This window comes from Zalophus californianus, chromosome 10 (assembly GCF_009762305.2).
Source record: "Zalophus californianus isolate mZalCal1 chromosome 10, mZalCal1.pri.v2, whole genome shotgun sequence".
NCBI lineage: Eukaryota > Metazoa > Chordata > Mammalia > Carnivora > Otariidae > Zalophus > Zalophus californianus.
In genome coordinates this window covers 3,579,872-3,592,863 of record NC_045604.1, presented here as the reverse complement: position 1 = coordinate 3,592,863, position 12,992 = coordinate 3,579,872, and the positions used below count along the sequence as shown (strand labels likewise).

Here is a 12,992-nt window from a genome sequence, read left to right as displayed (position 1 = left end):
GAGATTCGAGTGAATTAAACACCTGAGTTCAAAATTACTATAAAGTAACAATAATGAAAACAGTGCTAAAGGCAAAAAGGTAGGTATACAGATCAACAAAAAATATAAAGTCCAGAAACAGTCACATGTATATCCAGTACCATCAATTTCCATAAAGATGGCCTGTACAAATCAATGAAGAAAGTCTTTCCAACCGATGGTGCTGGAATGACTGCATTTCAGTATAAGAAAAACAAAACAAAAATAAAAACAATCCTCACTTCATTCCATACACATAAATTATCCATGAGGTGGATAATTTATGTGTATGGTGTAGACCTAAATGTCTAAAAGGAGAGAGCAACCTAAAGAATACACAGAAGAGTATCTTCATTACCTTGGGGTAGGCAAAGAATTTTTTTAGGCAGGAGACAAAAATGCATAGGCATAAAAAATTGATCAATCAAACCACAAAAATTAAGCTTCTGCTTATCAAAGAGCAGATGGCAGAGCAAAATGGCAGAATAACTTTATAAGAAAAGCTAATTTGTACTAAGCTAAACAGAGAGCGAGTAAGCATATGGCCACGCAAAGACTTGTATAAGTGTTTTATCTGCTTAATTCGTAATTTGAAAAACTTAGAAACAGCCCAAATGACCACGAACATGTGACTACATAAACAAGTTGTGGAATATTCATGCAATGAAACAATACCCGGAAATATAAAGGAATAAACATGTAACACCATGGGAAATCTCAAAAGCATTCCATCCAGTAAAAGAAGCCACAAGCAACAGAGTTCATACAATTTGTTTCCATTTATGAATTTAAAGAACAAGAAAGTTTTATAATGGTTGTGGGAATCACCTCACTCAGGGCCCTGCAGCTCTGATTGGATAAAAGCACAAAAGAACTTCCTGAAATGATGGAAATGTTTCAGGTCTTGAACTCAGACTTGATTAGTTATGAAAATACAAATTAAAAAACACACTGCTGGGCGCCTGGGTAGCTCAGTTGGTTAAGCAACTGCCTTCGCTCGGGTCATGATCCTGGAGTCCCGGGATCAAGTCCCGCATAGGGCTCCCTGGTCAACGGGGAGTGTGCTTCTCCCTCTCCCGCTCCCCCCTCTTGTGCTCTCTCTCTCTCTCTCTCTCATTCTCTTTCTCAAATAAATAAATAAAATCTTTAAAAAAAAAAAAAAAACAACACACTCCTGAATGACCAATGGGTCAGAAAAGAACTCAAAAGAGAAATAAAAAAAATATATATCTTGCCACAGACGACATGACAAAACTTAGGAGATGCATCAAAAGCACTTCTAAGAGGAAAGTTGATATTGATAAATAACCTACATTCAGGAGAAAGAATGATCTCAAATAAACAACTAACTTCACACCTGACAGAACTAGAAAAAGAACACATTAAACCCAAAGATAGCAGGGAGAAGGAAATAACGAAGATGGGAGCAGAAACAAAGACTAGAAAAACAATACAAAAGGTCAATAAAATCAGCAGTAGGGGTGTTTGTTGTTTGTTTCTTTGTTTTTTTTGGGGGGGAGGGGGTCTGATTTGTGTTTCCAGGTGATTTCAGCAGCTCTAAGACTGGGAAATACAAGGCAACAAGAAAACCCAGGAACATTGTCACCATACCGTTCTTTGGGCCCCAAAGTCCCTAGCTGTTCTTGTCCTTTCCAGCGTTCAGCTATTCTTCTGTGTGTTTTATGGATAATGCCCAGAGTTTTCAGTTGTATGAGGTGGGAGGAATGGGGAAGGTCTTTCTACTCTGGCGTCTGGAAGTAGAAGTCCTATTGTTGTCAGCTAGGTTTTATCGCAGTTTCCTAAATTGAATGAATGAATAAAATAAGACAAAATCAGAGAGGGAGACAAACCATAAGAGACTCTTAACCACAGGAAACAAACTGAGGTTTGCTAGAGGGGGTGGGGTCGGGGGATGGAGTAACTGGGTGACGAGCATTAAGGAGGGCATGTGATGTAATGATACTGGGCGTTATATGCAAGTGATGAATCACTGAACTCTACCTCTGAAACTAATGATGCACGATACGTTCACTAATTGAATTTAAATAAAATAAGTAAGTCAAATGCATTAAATCTGTAACCCCAACCTTTTCAAAGTTAGGTAAATAGAGGGATAAATAGATAGACAGCTAAAACATGTAGGAGGCTGAGAGGATTTTAATGAAAATCTACTGACCAAGGTGATTGAAATCCATAGTGTTTTCATTTTCCCTAAACTTCTGAATATATGACCTTTTCTATTAGGCAATGTGGTTGAAAGTAATAGATAAACAATCATAGCTGACAATCGTTTTATAACAACTGGAAAACCCTATTATGATAAGCTTTCAGAAACTGAAAAATTGCATGTTAATGATAGACAATGAATATTTTTTCAAGTCAAATAGAGTCCATATCATTGTTTTTGAGAAAGTAGGAAAAAAAGACTGATAAAATTATCCTCCAATATAGTATTAAAAATAACTTTTGATGATAGACCATTCGGCTACTAATGAACTACAACTTAAAAGAAATTTTAAAAAATTGAGTAGCTCTGCTTTTCTTAGAAAAACTGTTTTTTGGAATAAAATTAATCCCGAGCTGTCTTATTTTAGCAAAAAGAAATATTATTCATTGATATATAAGGTAATTTTTAAAGCACTACTTTCATTCAGGGATAATTTTACATTAAAATTTTAATTTTCACATTTAATCAGATTTTCTCTTGTATATAAAATATGTTAAAAACATTTAAAAAATCAACCTATAAACATTTTTTTGCAGAGAAGTATAAGGTGATCAAGCAAAAACTTATAAACAAATAAATAAATATTTATGTACATATATATCAGAGAAGTTCATAGAGAAAAATAAAAGATATATTTTAAAATGGAAGATCTAAGATAGCAAATTACTGTTGCATCTAAATTCCGTTGAATACATTTTTTAAAAAATGAGCTATAGGAGTGGCATTAAAACATCAATATATGCAATATGGAATTTTATATATAGGGAGATTTTATATATGTGTGTGCATATATATTTGTTTATCTCCCCACATAAAGAAACAGAGGGTGAATCTAAAGGGCACTGCCCCAGTGGACTGTAAGGGCAGAAGGAGACGGGCTTGTCACTTCCATGATGGCTAAGGAGTGAATGCAGGGTGAGGTTTCCCACACAGAACTTGTATGGTTTGAACTTCCTACAGGCACCCCAGGAGAGAACACCAGGCTTTTTTATCAGCTTGCCCAGCTGTGTGGCAGAAGGGGAAGAAGTAGGAGTTGAAAGGTTTAAAAGCTGTCAGAAAACCACAAAGCAGAGTCAGGCTCTTTAATAGCTTCTGCCAGTATCACACTGTCTTGATTAATGCAGCTGTATGGTAGGTGTTAATACTGGATGGAATGATTTTCACTTGATTCTTCTTTTTCAGGAGTGTTATAGGTATTGCAGAACTGGTTACTTTCCATATAAACTAGAATGTGTTTGTCATTCTCTACAAAAACAAACAAACAAAAAAGTCTTTCTGGGATTTTGAGAGGATTGCATTAAGCCTCTAAATCAACTTGGGGATCAATTTTCTTTTTTTCTAGGTTCTTGAGATAGGAATTTACATCATTATTAGAGACCTCTCCTCCTCTCTAATAGATGCTTTAGCTGCATGCCACACATTTTGATGTGTTGTAATCTCATTTTGATTCAGTTATATAAATTATTTTTATTTCCTTTCAGATTTCCCCAATGACCATGGATTGCTTAATATTGTTTAATTTCCATGTGTTTATAGATTTTCCTATCATCTTTCTGTTCTTGATTTCTAACTCGATTCCATTATGGTTAGAGAACCATATGTCTGTCCTCTGTATGATTTCCATCCCTTGAAATTTCTTGCAGTTGAAGAGGTGATGGGGATGGAGCGCACTTGTGATGAGCATCGGGTGATGTATGGAAGTGTAGAATCACTATATTGCACACCTGAACCTAATATAACACTGTATGTTAGCTAACTGGAATTAAAATAAAAACTTAAAAAAAAATTCTTGTGGCTTGTCTTGTGGCTCAGGATATGATTTTTATTGGTGTCATGTGGAGGGTAGGTTACCCCCTAGGCTCAGCTGGTGATGCTGATGTAGGAGGATGGTGTAAGGGGGAGGGGTCTGACACTGCAGGTGCAGGCAGGTTAGGGTCCCCACTGCCATTAGTTTTAGGTCTCCCTACTAAGTCCCTGCTGGGCTTCCCCTTTCTTGGTTCTTTGCCTGAGAGAACAGCCTTAGCTTGCATTTATTTATTTATTTATTATTTATCTATCTATCTTTTTATCTATTTATTTATTTTCATTTTGTTTCTGCCTTTGCCTGTGGACATATTCAGATTGCAGGTTGCAGGGCTCTCCACACCCCGATCCAGAACACACTGCGCATAAAAAGAAATCCTTGCAAGCCTGCTGTGGTAGTGTTCTTCAAGTGTTGAGGTCCTGGGCCAGCCCATTGTCTCTGTTTCATCTTTACAAGTCACATTTAGGATTGTTGAGTTATTTCCAGGTTTTTTAGTTGTATTTAGAGGGGAGTGCTGAGAAATGTGAATATAGACCATTTTGCCTGGAACTTGAATAGATCAAAGTTTCTAAGAAATTGGTAAACTACTTTCCAAAATTGTGAACTATTTTATAGCTTTTATATTCGCAAAAATAGTGTATGAGTTACACTTCTTCCAATCTTCACCCACACTGGTGTAGCCAAACTTCTTTTTTTAAAGACATTCAAATAGTTGTGCAGTGGAATCAAATTGTGTTTCTATTTTGTATTTCCTAATGACTGATCACGGTGAGCAACTTTTCAAGTGCTTATTTCCCATTTGTGTATATTCTTCAAATGTTTTTAAGATCTCATTGCCAGGGCGCCTGGGTGGCTCAGTGGGTTAAGCATCTGCCTTCGGCTCAGGTCAAGATCTCAGGGTCCTGGGATAGAGCCTCGTGTTGGGCTCCCTGCTCAGCAGGGAGTCTGCTTCTCCCTCTTTCTCTGCTCCTCCCCCCCATTTGTGTTCAATCTCTGAAATAAATAAATAAACTTAAAAAAAATCTCATTGCCATTATATTTATACATCTGTACATATACATGCATATGATTCTTCTGAAATATATTTATTTAATCAATTTTGTGTCATTACATAGTTAGTTGCAAGTGCTGGACTACAACAACACATTATATTCTTCCAGCAACTGGAATCCCAGCCTTCTTATTTTGCGGTCTTTCCCAACACTCCTCCATGGCTCCTCCTCTGACCACTCTGCTCCAATTTGTCCTGTCTTGTCTGAGCAGTTTCAGCCCTTGGCACACAACAGTGCTGTTCACTTTTCATTGGCTCTATCTTCTTTCCTCCATCAAGGTACAAATTCCTTGTTAAGAAGAGCCCATTCCTTCTCAGAGTAGTCTTCAAACATTGTTGAGCCCTTCCCGAATACCCAGGAGAGGAGCCGGTGATGAGAGGGTGAAAGTGTCGGGGAGGGGAGGCATCAGGGATGCGCCTCCCTCCCCTCTCTGCCAAAACAAAACTTGCGAGTTAGCGTGGACAGAATATGAACTCTGCAAGTTTTAAATCCCCAGAGATTCCCAGCAGAGTTTTACTAGTCACAAGTTACACAAAGCCCTGTGACTAATTAGAGAAAATTAAAAAGTTGAGTGAGCAAGTTCTCTTGCTCCCTCTGATGAAAGGAGAGAGGAATCCCCGAGGGTCTCCTAACCAGAGCCAAACCTCCAGAGCGGAGGAAACTCAGGCCCTCATGATGATCAGACCATATCTCTAAACTGGTAGAAGAAAAGGTTCTTAACCACTGTGATTTAGTGAGTGGTATAAACAGAGCATAGCTCATGTGGCCCAGCCTCACAACTCGAGTCGGAAGCTCTAGGCCACAGGAAGCTGAAGCTTGCACAAAATCAGGGCCCTTTCCTCACTCTCCAGCTAGGGAAACTTAGACCCAGAAGGTTCACAGACTTCCCAAGGTCACTAAACTAGCAGTGATAAAGTTAAAAATGCAAACTGTTAGACCGATGACTTTTCTAGTAAGTGGATCTCTGTCTCTTCTGAGTGAAGAACAAAGCATGCTTCCAACAATGTGAAGACCATCGTGGAAGAATATAAGCCTAACACTGAATTGGCTTGGGGCCCTGATAAAATACACAAAGTAGGAAACTCTTATAGATGATTTGACTCTGATTTCCTCACAATTAATTGTCCCTGCATTTTCTTCCAATTACCATTTCTTTGTGACTTTGGAAAGGGTGTGTATTTCTTTTGTCAGTGGATCCATATTCCAAACTAAATTTGATACAAGTTGATTTAGGGCTAACTTCAGAGAGAGGTGAGGGTAGGTTGGGGTATGATACCCTCACCCCACTACACATACAGACATTCAGAATATGTCAGAGTACGGGAGGTCCTGAAATTCACCCTCTACTACTGACCGTCACCAAGTAGGCATTGAGCGCACCATCAGGTAAGAATTAGGTAAGGAACGACCTATCTTAGAATATGTATTGCTGATTCTTTGCATTTTCAAAATGCTTCTGAATTTAATGATGGATTTGAACACAAGCCCTCTGGGCTGTTTAGGAGGGGATATGGTATATCGTGTGAAATCAGGCTGTTCTGCAATTGGTATGTTAGAAAGAGTTTGAGGGGCACCCGGGTGGCACAGTCGGTTAAGTGTCTGACTCTTGGTTTTGGCTCAGGTCATGATCTCAGGGTCATGACCCCAGGGTTGTGAGATTGAGCCCTGTATCAGGTTCCATGTTCAGCATGGAGACTGCTTAAGCTCTCTCTCCCTCTGCCTCTCCCTGCACCACTCCCTCCCACCCCATTCTCTCTCTCAAATAAATAAATAAATCTTTAAAAAAAAAAAAAAAAAAAGAAAGAGAAAGAAAGAGCTTGAGTTCTGCACCGAGGACACCAGGTACTAAAAACAACTTGTTTTGCCCATCTATTCTCCCCCTCACCCCACTTTGGGGTACTTAATTATTCATCTTTTAGTTCCCCAATCCAATTGCTCTTCTTCAGAGTTAAGAGTCATGAGAACTAGGAAACTTTAGTGCTCTCCTGAGGCAGGAATTGTTCACAATGGCTTATCGATAAGCAGAAGGGTGTATGGGACCTAGTATTTCTGGGAGAGGAGAAAGTCGTCCTGTCCTGAGAGCTTCAGGAAGTTGTTTGCAGGGGAAAATAGAACAACAGGCTGAAAGTTTGGGTGTGGACACACTAAATTTGGAATCTAAGGAGGTTTGCGTAAAATGCCTCGTAAGGAAGCCCGAGGATCATTTAGATAAGCCCCTCCTAAGGTAATTGCCTTAGGCAGGAAGACAAAAAACAAAAACAAAAACAAAAACAAGAAACTCTAGTCTTCTTTGGGGGAGGTAATTACCCACAAATAGCAGGTGTGGATACAGCGAGAGAAAATGGGAAACAAGAAAGGAGAAAGGGTGGTGGGAAAGACTAGACACATGGTTCTCGTGTGGCCAAGGATGAAGAAAAGTCTCGTCAGGTCTAAGAGGACAAAAGAATCAAGGAGCTCTCTGAGGAGATTCCAAAGGGCTGTGGATTATTTCTGCAGCCTTTAATAATAAAAGTTTATCATTATTTGACTATATTTATTTTATTTATATTTATCTATACATGTTAAAGTTATATAATTATAATTTAGACCATTTTCCTACAGCCTCTTTTGACTGTCAGTGACCAGCCCAATTCTGCGGACAGAAGGCTTAACCTTAGCCTGAACCAAATCTAATTAAGCGTGGAAAGTCATGCTCAGCACGCTCTGCAATGCTAACAACAAAGTAAAAGGGAAACTGTTTATAGATTCAGCACTCTCTTTGATAACTAACCTATCCAAGCAACATGTATTGGGAATCATTACCTTCTTAATACATTTTATATTAGCACTGCGAGAAATACAGAAATCTGTGACTGATAGCCTCTTTCCTCAAGGAAAAAGCATTGATAAATGGAAGGAATATACAGTTAAACTCAAAACAGTTGGATCCTAGCTACAAATGTGCCACTTCATAGACACAACTATCTTATTTCTAGAATAAGTAAAATAATCACAACCGCCATGCACACTCCACAGTTGTGCTATGTGCTTCACATTTTCTTTTGTCAAGAATAAAACCAATAAACATTACAAGGAATTTGGCAAAACGCAGACCCTATCAATGCTAGTTATTAAATATGTTGACATGTGGGAAAGGAAAAACAATAGCTCAATATAGCACAACACTGAGGGAATGTGTTAAATATAAGAAAAGGCAGCATGTTGTAGAAGTTAGAGGGGGATGAGATTAAATCAGACGCAGAATTATCGAAGAATTCACAGAATCTCTAGCATTTATCTTTTTTCAGATGCTAGGCTTGGCATCGAAGAAATGGGCAAATTTTCAGCTGCTACCTGCAATGTGCTTGCATAAAGGGTCTTTTTATTAATACCATCCACGGACTCTAATTAATCACTTTTAATCTGAGGGCTTCTGGAGTAGCCTCTCTTCCCTCTCCTCAGAGTAGAGGGAAGGGAGCATATTCTTCAATTTCTTTTAATATTTCAGGACCTAAATGTCTTCTCCAAGAAGAGATAATGACTTTGGGCTTCCCTGCAATTATAAGGCATTGTCCGAAAGGGGTCCCCAAATTCCTAACAAACCAATTATAACCTTCACTCGTTAGATATTTACAGACAATTTATATGTGGAAGTTGCTTTGTCAGACCCTGACTCTGTGTATTAACTACTTGGTAGTTTTTTTAGTATTCAGAGTCTGATCAAATCTGGCTCACCTAATGCACCTGTATTTCCTTTATATGGATATCAATTAGAATATTTTTCCCCTCATTATATTACCAGCCAGGAAAGTCCTTTTAAAAAATAAGCCAGAACGAGGGGGGCTGGGGGGATGGATTAGCCCGGTGATGGGTATTAAGGAGGGCACGTACTGCATGGAGCACTCGGTGTTATAGGCAAACAATGAATCATGGAGCACCACATCAAAAACTAATGATGTAATGTATGGTGATTAACATAATAAAATAAAATAAAAAAAAAATAAGCCAGAAGGCATCTCTGTCACCCAATAAGTGATCAGGAATTGGTCACTGAATAAAGGTGTAACAAGTGAGTTAAAAATTAGGAAAACACGTAGCCTATATACACATGGTGTTTTGCTAAATTAAATGAAAAATCAGTCAGTAATTATAATTCTGATCATCTGTCTTATTCACAGCATAATTTTCCAAAGAATAATGGAGAATGGAATATTTATTTGTTGTTTCTTTCAGATTTCAGACATGCAAACAATGAAGGTCAACCAGACAACCCTGAAAGAATTCATTCTTGCTGGCTTCTCCGTGTACCCACATGGGCAGATATTCCTCTTCGTGGTCTTCCTTTGTTTCTACCTTCTCACCCTCACAGGTAACCTGGCCATCATGGGTCTAACTTGGGTGGACAGATCTCTCCACACCCCTATGTACCTCTTCCTTGGTGCCCTCTCTTTCTCTGAGACCTGCTACACACTGACCATCATCCCCAAGATGCTGGCAGATCTGCTGACTCAGAACAGAAGCATCTCAGTCACGGGGTGTGGCTTGCAGATGTGTTTCTTCTTGGGACTCGGTGGCACCAATTGCATCGTCCTCACCTTGATGGGATATGATCGCTTTCTGGCCATCTGCAACCCTCTCAGGTACCCACTGCTTATGACCAATGTGGTGTGTGGACAATTTGTGGCCTCTGCTTGGGCTGGAGGCTTCTTTATCTCTCTGATAGAGACTGCACTGATATTCAGGGCCTCCTTCTGCAGCCCCAACCTTGTCAAACACTTTTTCTGCCACATGCGGGCAGTGGTGAGGCTCTCCTGTCCAGACAGCGACCTTACAGAATCCATTGTGACGGTGATCTCAGTGTCAGGTTTGATGGGCACCTTCCTGCTCATCGTCATCACTTACGTGTTCATTCTTTCCACTGTCTTCAGGATCCCGTCAGCCAAGGGCAAGCGGAAGGCTTTCTCTACGTGCGTCTCACATCTCTCAGTGGTCGTTGTCCACTTTGGGTTTGCAGCTATTGTCTATCTGAAACCAGAAGCCTCGGGAGGAGATGACACACTCATGGCTGTCCCTTACACGGTCATTACCCCTTTCCTCAGTCCCCTTATTTTCAGCCTCAGGAATAAGGACATGAAGAATGCTTTAAGAAAGGTGCTTGGAAAGAGGAGTTTCTTGAATAAATAATCTTGGATTATTGTTGCATGACTGACTGTCCCCCAATGTCAGTAGGCATTTATCCTGTGACATCAGGAGAAGCCTGTGCCATTTGCCTTTTTCCAGATTGTCATGTAGGAATCGAGAGACTGAGTCTGGGAACTGAAGCATCACAAACATTTACTTAGTTTGTTAAGAAAGTTGTTCAACTACTCGTACTTCTACTGGCTGCTCCTGGCTTCTGCTGGTCAGCCTCTGGGCATCCCGCATCACTGATGGAAGGGGAAAAGCAAGAAGAGTGTAGAAGGAAAAAATAACCATTGTGACCACAACACTGAGAGATGTTTAAAAGTATCTAAAAATATAATGGCTGAGGAGTTTTTCTTGGCAACGTTGTGAGACATTGCGCTGTGCCTCCCAGGAGATAAGCCATTTCTAGTAGGTGATACACTATGTAGAAATCATCAACTGTCTATTCGTGCATATCTGGATTGATATTATCTCTATTTGTTAAGTCCTATGCCATACTGATGACTGAAGGGTTGTTTTTTTTTTTAAACATTTTATTTATTTATTAGAGAGAGAGAGAGAGAGAGGGAGCATGAATGGGGGGAGGGGCAGAGAGAGAGGGGGAAAGAATTTCAAGTGGACTCCGAGCTGAGAACAGAGCTTGACTCGGGACTTGATCCCATGACCCTGAGATCATGACCTGAGCCAAAATCAAGAGTCAGATGCTTAACTGACTGAGCCACCCAGGAGCCCCTGATTACTGAAGGTTTTTTAAAAACACTGTTCATGACTGTGTCCTTCCAGTGACAGTCTGACGCTCCCTTCTGAATATACAGGATATCTTGGAGCATTGATCCATCAAGGGGACAGAGCGTGTCCTACGACTGGCAGAGTCCATGGATGAGGGCTGGAAATAACCCCATTTTCTTTAAGATGATGATATTCAAAAGCAAATGTTAACACACACACACACACACACACACACACACACACACACATCATGCTATTGAAGGGTTTGACAGTGGCAGGTATTTTGGATAATTTCGGCAGACATATAATGTGTAATGAAGGAAACCAGATGAACAAACATGAGATCTTGATATCACCAAGAAGACTTAGAATGAGAAGCACTGTGGAGGTTATTTCACACAAGAGTAGCAAGTGATCTTATGGAATATTCAAAAACACGAGCCTCGGCAATTTTCGGAATCCTTTGCTCAGTTCTGCTGTTAACCAAATCTGTGCCTTCTCATGATGGACATAACCTTTGTATTAGGGTTTGTACACCTTTGTACATCGAACATATGAAAAGTATAGGGGCAATGTCTGAACTCCATTACTTACAAGGATATTATAAAGATAAATGAGATAACAGACGGAAAATATTATGAACACACACCGATTACGGTTACCTCTTGTCACGACTCTATTTTCTTCCCTGGGACCATTCTTGTGGCACATGTGCAGGCAGAATACGCACCCTCTTCAATTGTGGCCACTTCCCCAATGACAAGTGTTTCCTCGACTTTTGTTCCACCCCTGAGAATGGATTATCCAATCTAGGGAAGCCATAAAATCTTGGAAATAGATGCTAACAATTTACCCACTCATGGTGGGTGTAAAAAATATGATGAAGCCTAGACTCAAGTTCGTGAACTTGAATTTGGACCAATTAACTTGCATATACCTGATATGGTGACTGGGGCAGACATTGCTAGTTGCCCATTCATTGTCGAGATAGAAATAAGTAACTAAATGGGAACTGGAAAATACCTGTATGTTTAAAAAGCAAGAAACACACTTCTAAATGCATCATGAATCAAATAAAAAATCTTATGAATACTAGAAAAATGATTTGAATTGGACAAAATGGAAATACTACAAGTCAAAGCTTATGGGATATAGCTTTTCAGTATTCAGATGGAAATATAGGGCTTCAAAATGCATATTAAAAAAGTTCACAGGCTGAAGATTAATAACCTGAGCATTCATCTCAAGAATTTGGGAAATGAGTAATTAAATGAACACAAAAATATTATAAAGAAAAAATGAATGGATAAGAGCAGAAATTAATTAAATAAATATACAGTACAGTGACTCAAAAAGTCAAAAAGTTGGAATATTGAAAATATCAATGAATCATATTATTCTCTGGTGAGACTGATGAAGAAATAAAGACAGGACATATAAATAAACAATGATGGGAATGAAAATTGGGGCATTTCTCAGGTCATACCCACATAAAAGATAAGAGAATGTAGTGAATGACTTCATGAACAGAAATTTGAGAACTTACGTAAAGTGGGGAAATTCCTATAGGACACGTATTAAAGCTGACATAGGGAAAACAGCTATTTAATTCTCAAGAAATTGAATTTTAATTCATATATTCCACATTAAAAACAAACAAACTAACCAACCTCTGGGTTGGTTCACTAGCTTTACTAGTAGATTCTGCCAAAATTTTAAAGGGGAGGTTATGCCAAACTTGCCCCAAACGTCCCATGGGACAGAAAACAGTAAACTCCCCAACTCATCTTTTGGGCCAGTACGATGTAGAAACGAGATCTTGAAATCTCACTCAGGAGCATAGACTCAGACTCTTAAGTAAAACTCAAGTTGGATTTAGTCCAGAAATGCAAGATTGGCACATTTGAAATCAATCAATATAATTTACCATGTTATCAAAATAAAGGATATTAATTATGTAATTATTTTAATTGATGAAGAAAAATTTTTTGACAAAATT

General features: G+C 39.1%; 1 protein-coding gene across 1 annotated transcript; it reads left to right on the top strand.

Moving 5' to 3' along the window:
* Positions 1-9,277: 9,277 nt before the first annotated feature.
* LOC113932669 (olfactory receptor 10X1) lies at positions 9,278-10,264 on the top strand. The gene has a single exon (XM_027611955.2). The coding sequence runs from the start codon at positions 9,278-9,280 to the stop codon at positions 10,262-10,264; it is 987 nt and encodes a 328-aa protein (XP_027467756.2).
* The last annotated feature ends 2,728 nt before the right edge of the window (positions 10,265-12,992 follow it).

Bases quoted from the DNA above. Each gene is read 5' to 3' on its own strand.
- LOC113932669 (XM_027611955.2), top strand. From the start codon at position 9,278: ATGGAGAATGGAATATTTATTTGTTGTTTCTTTCAGATTTCAGACATG.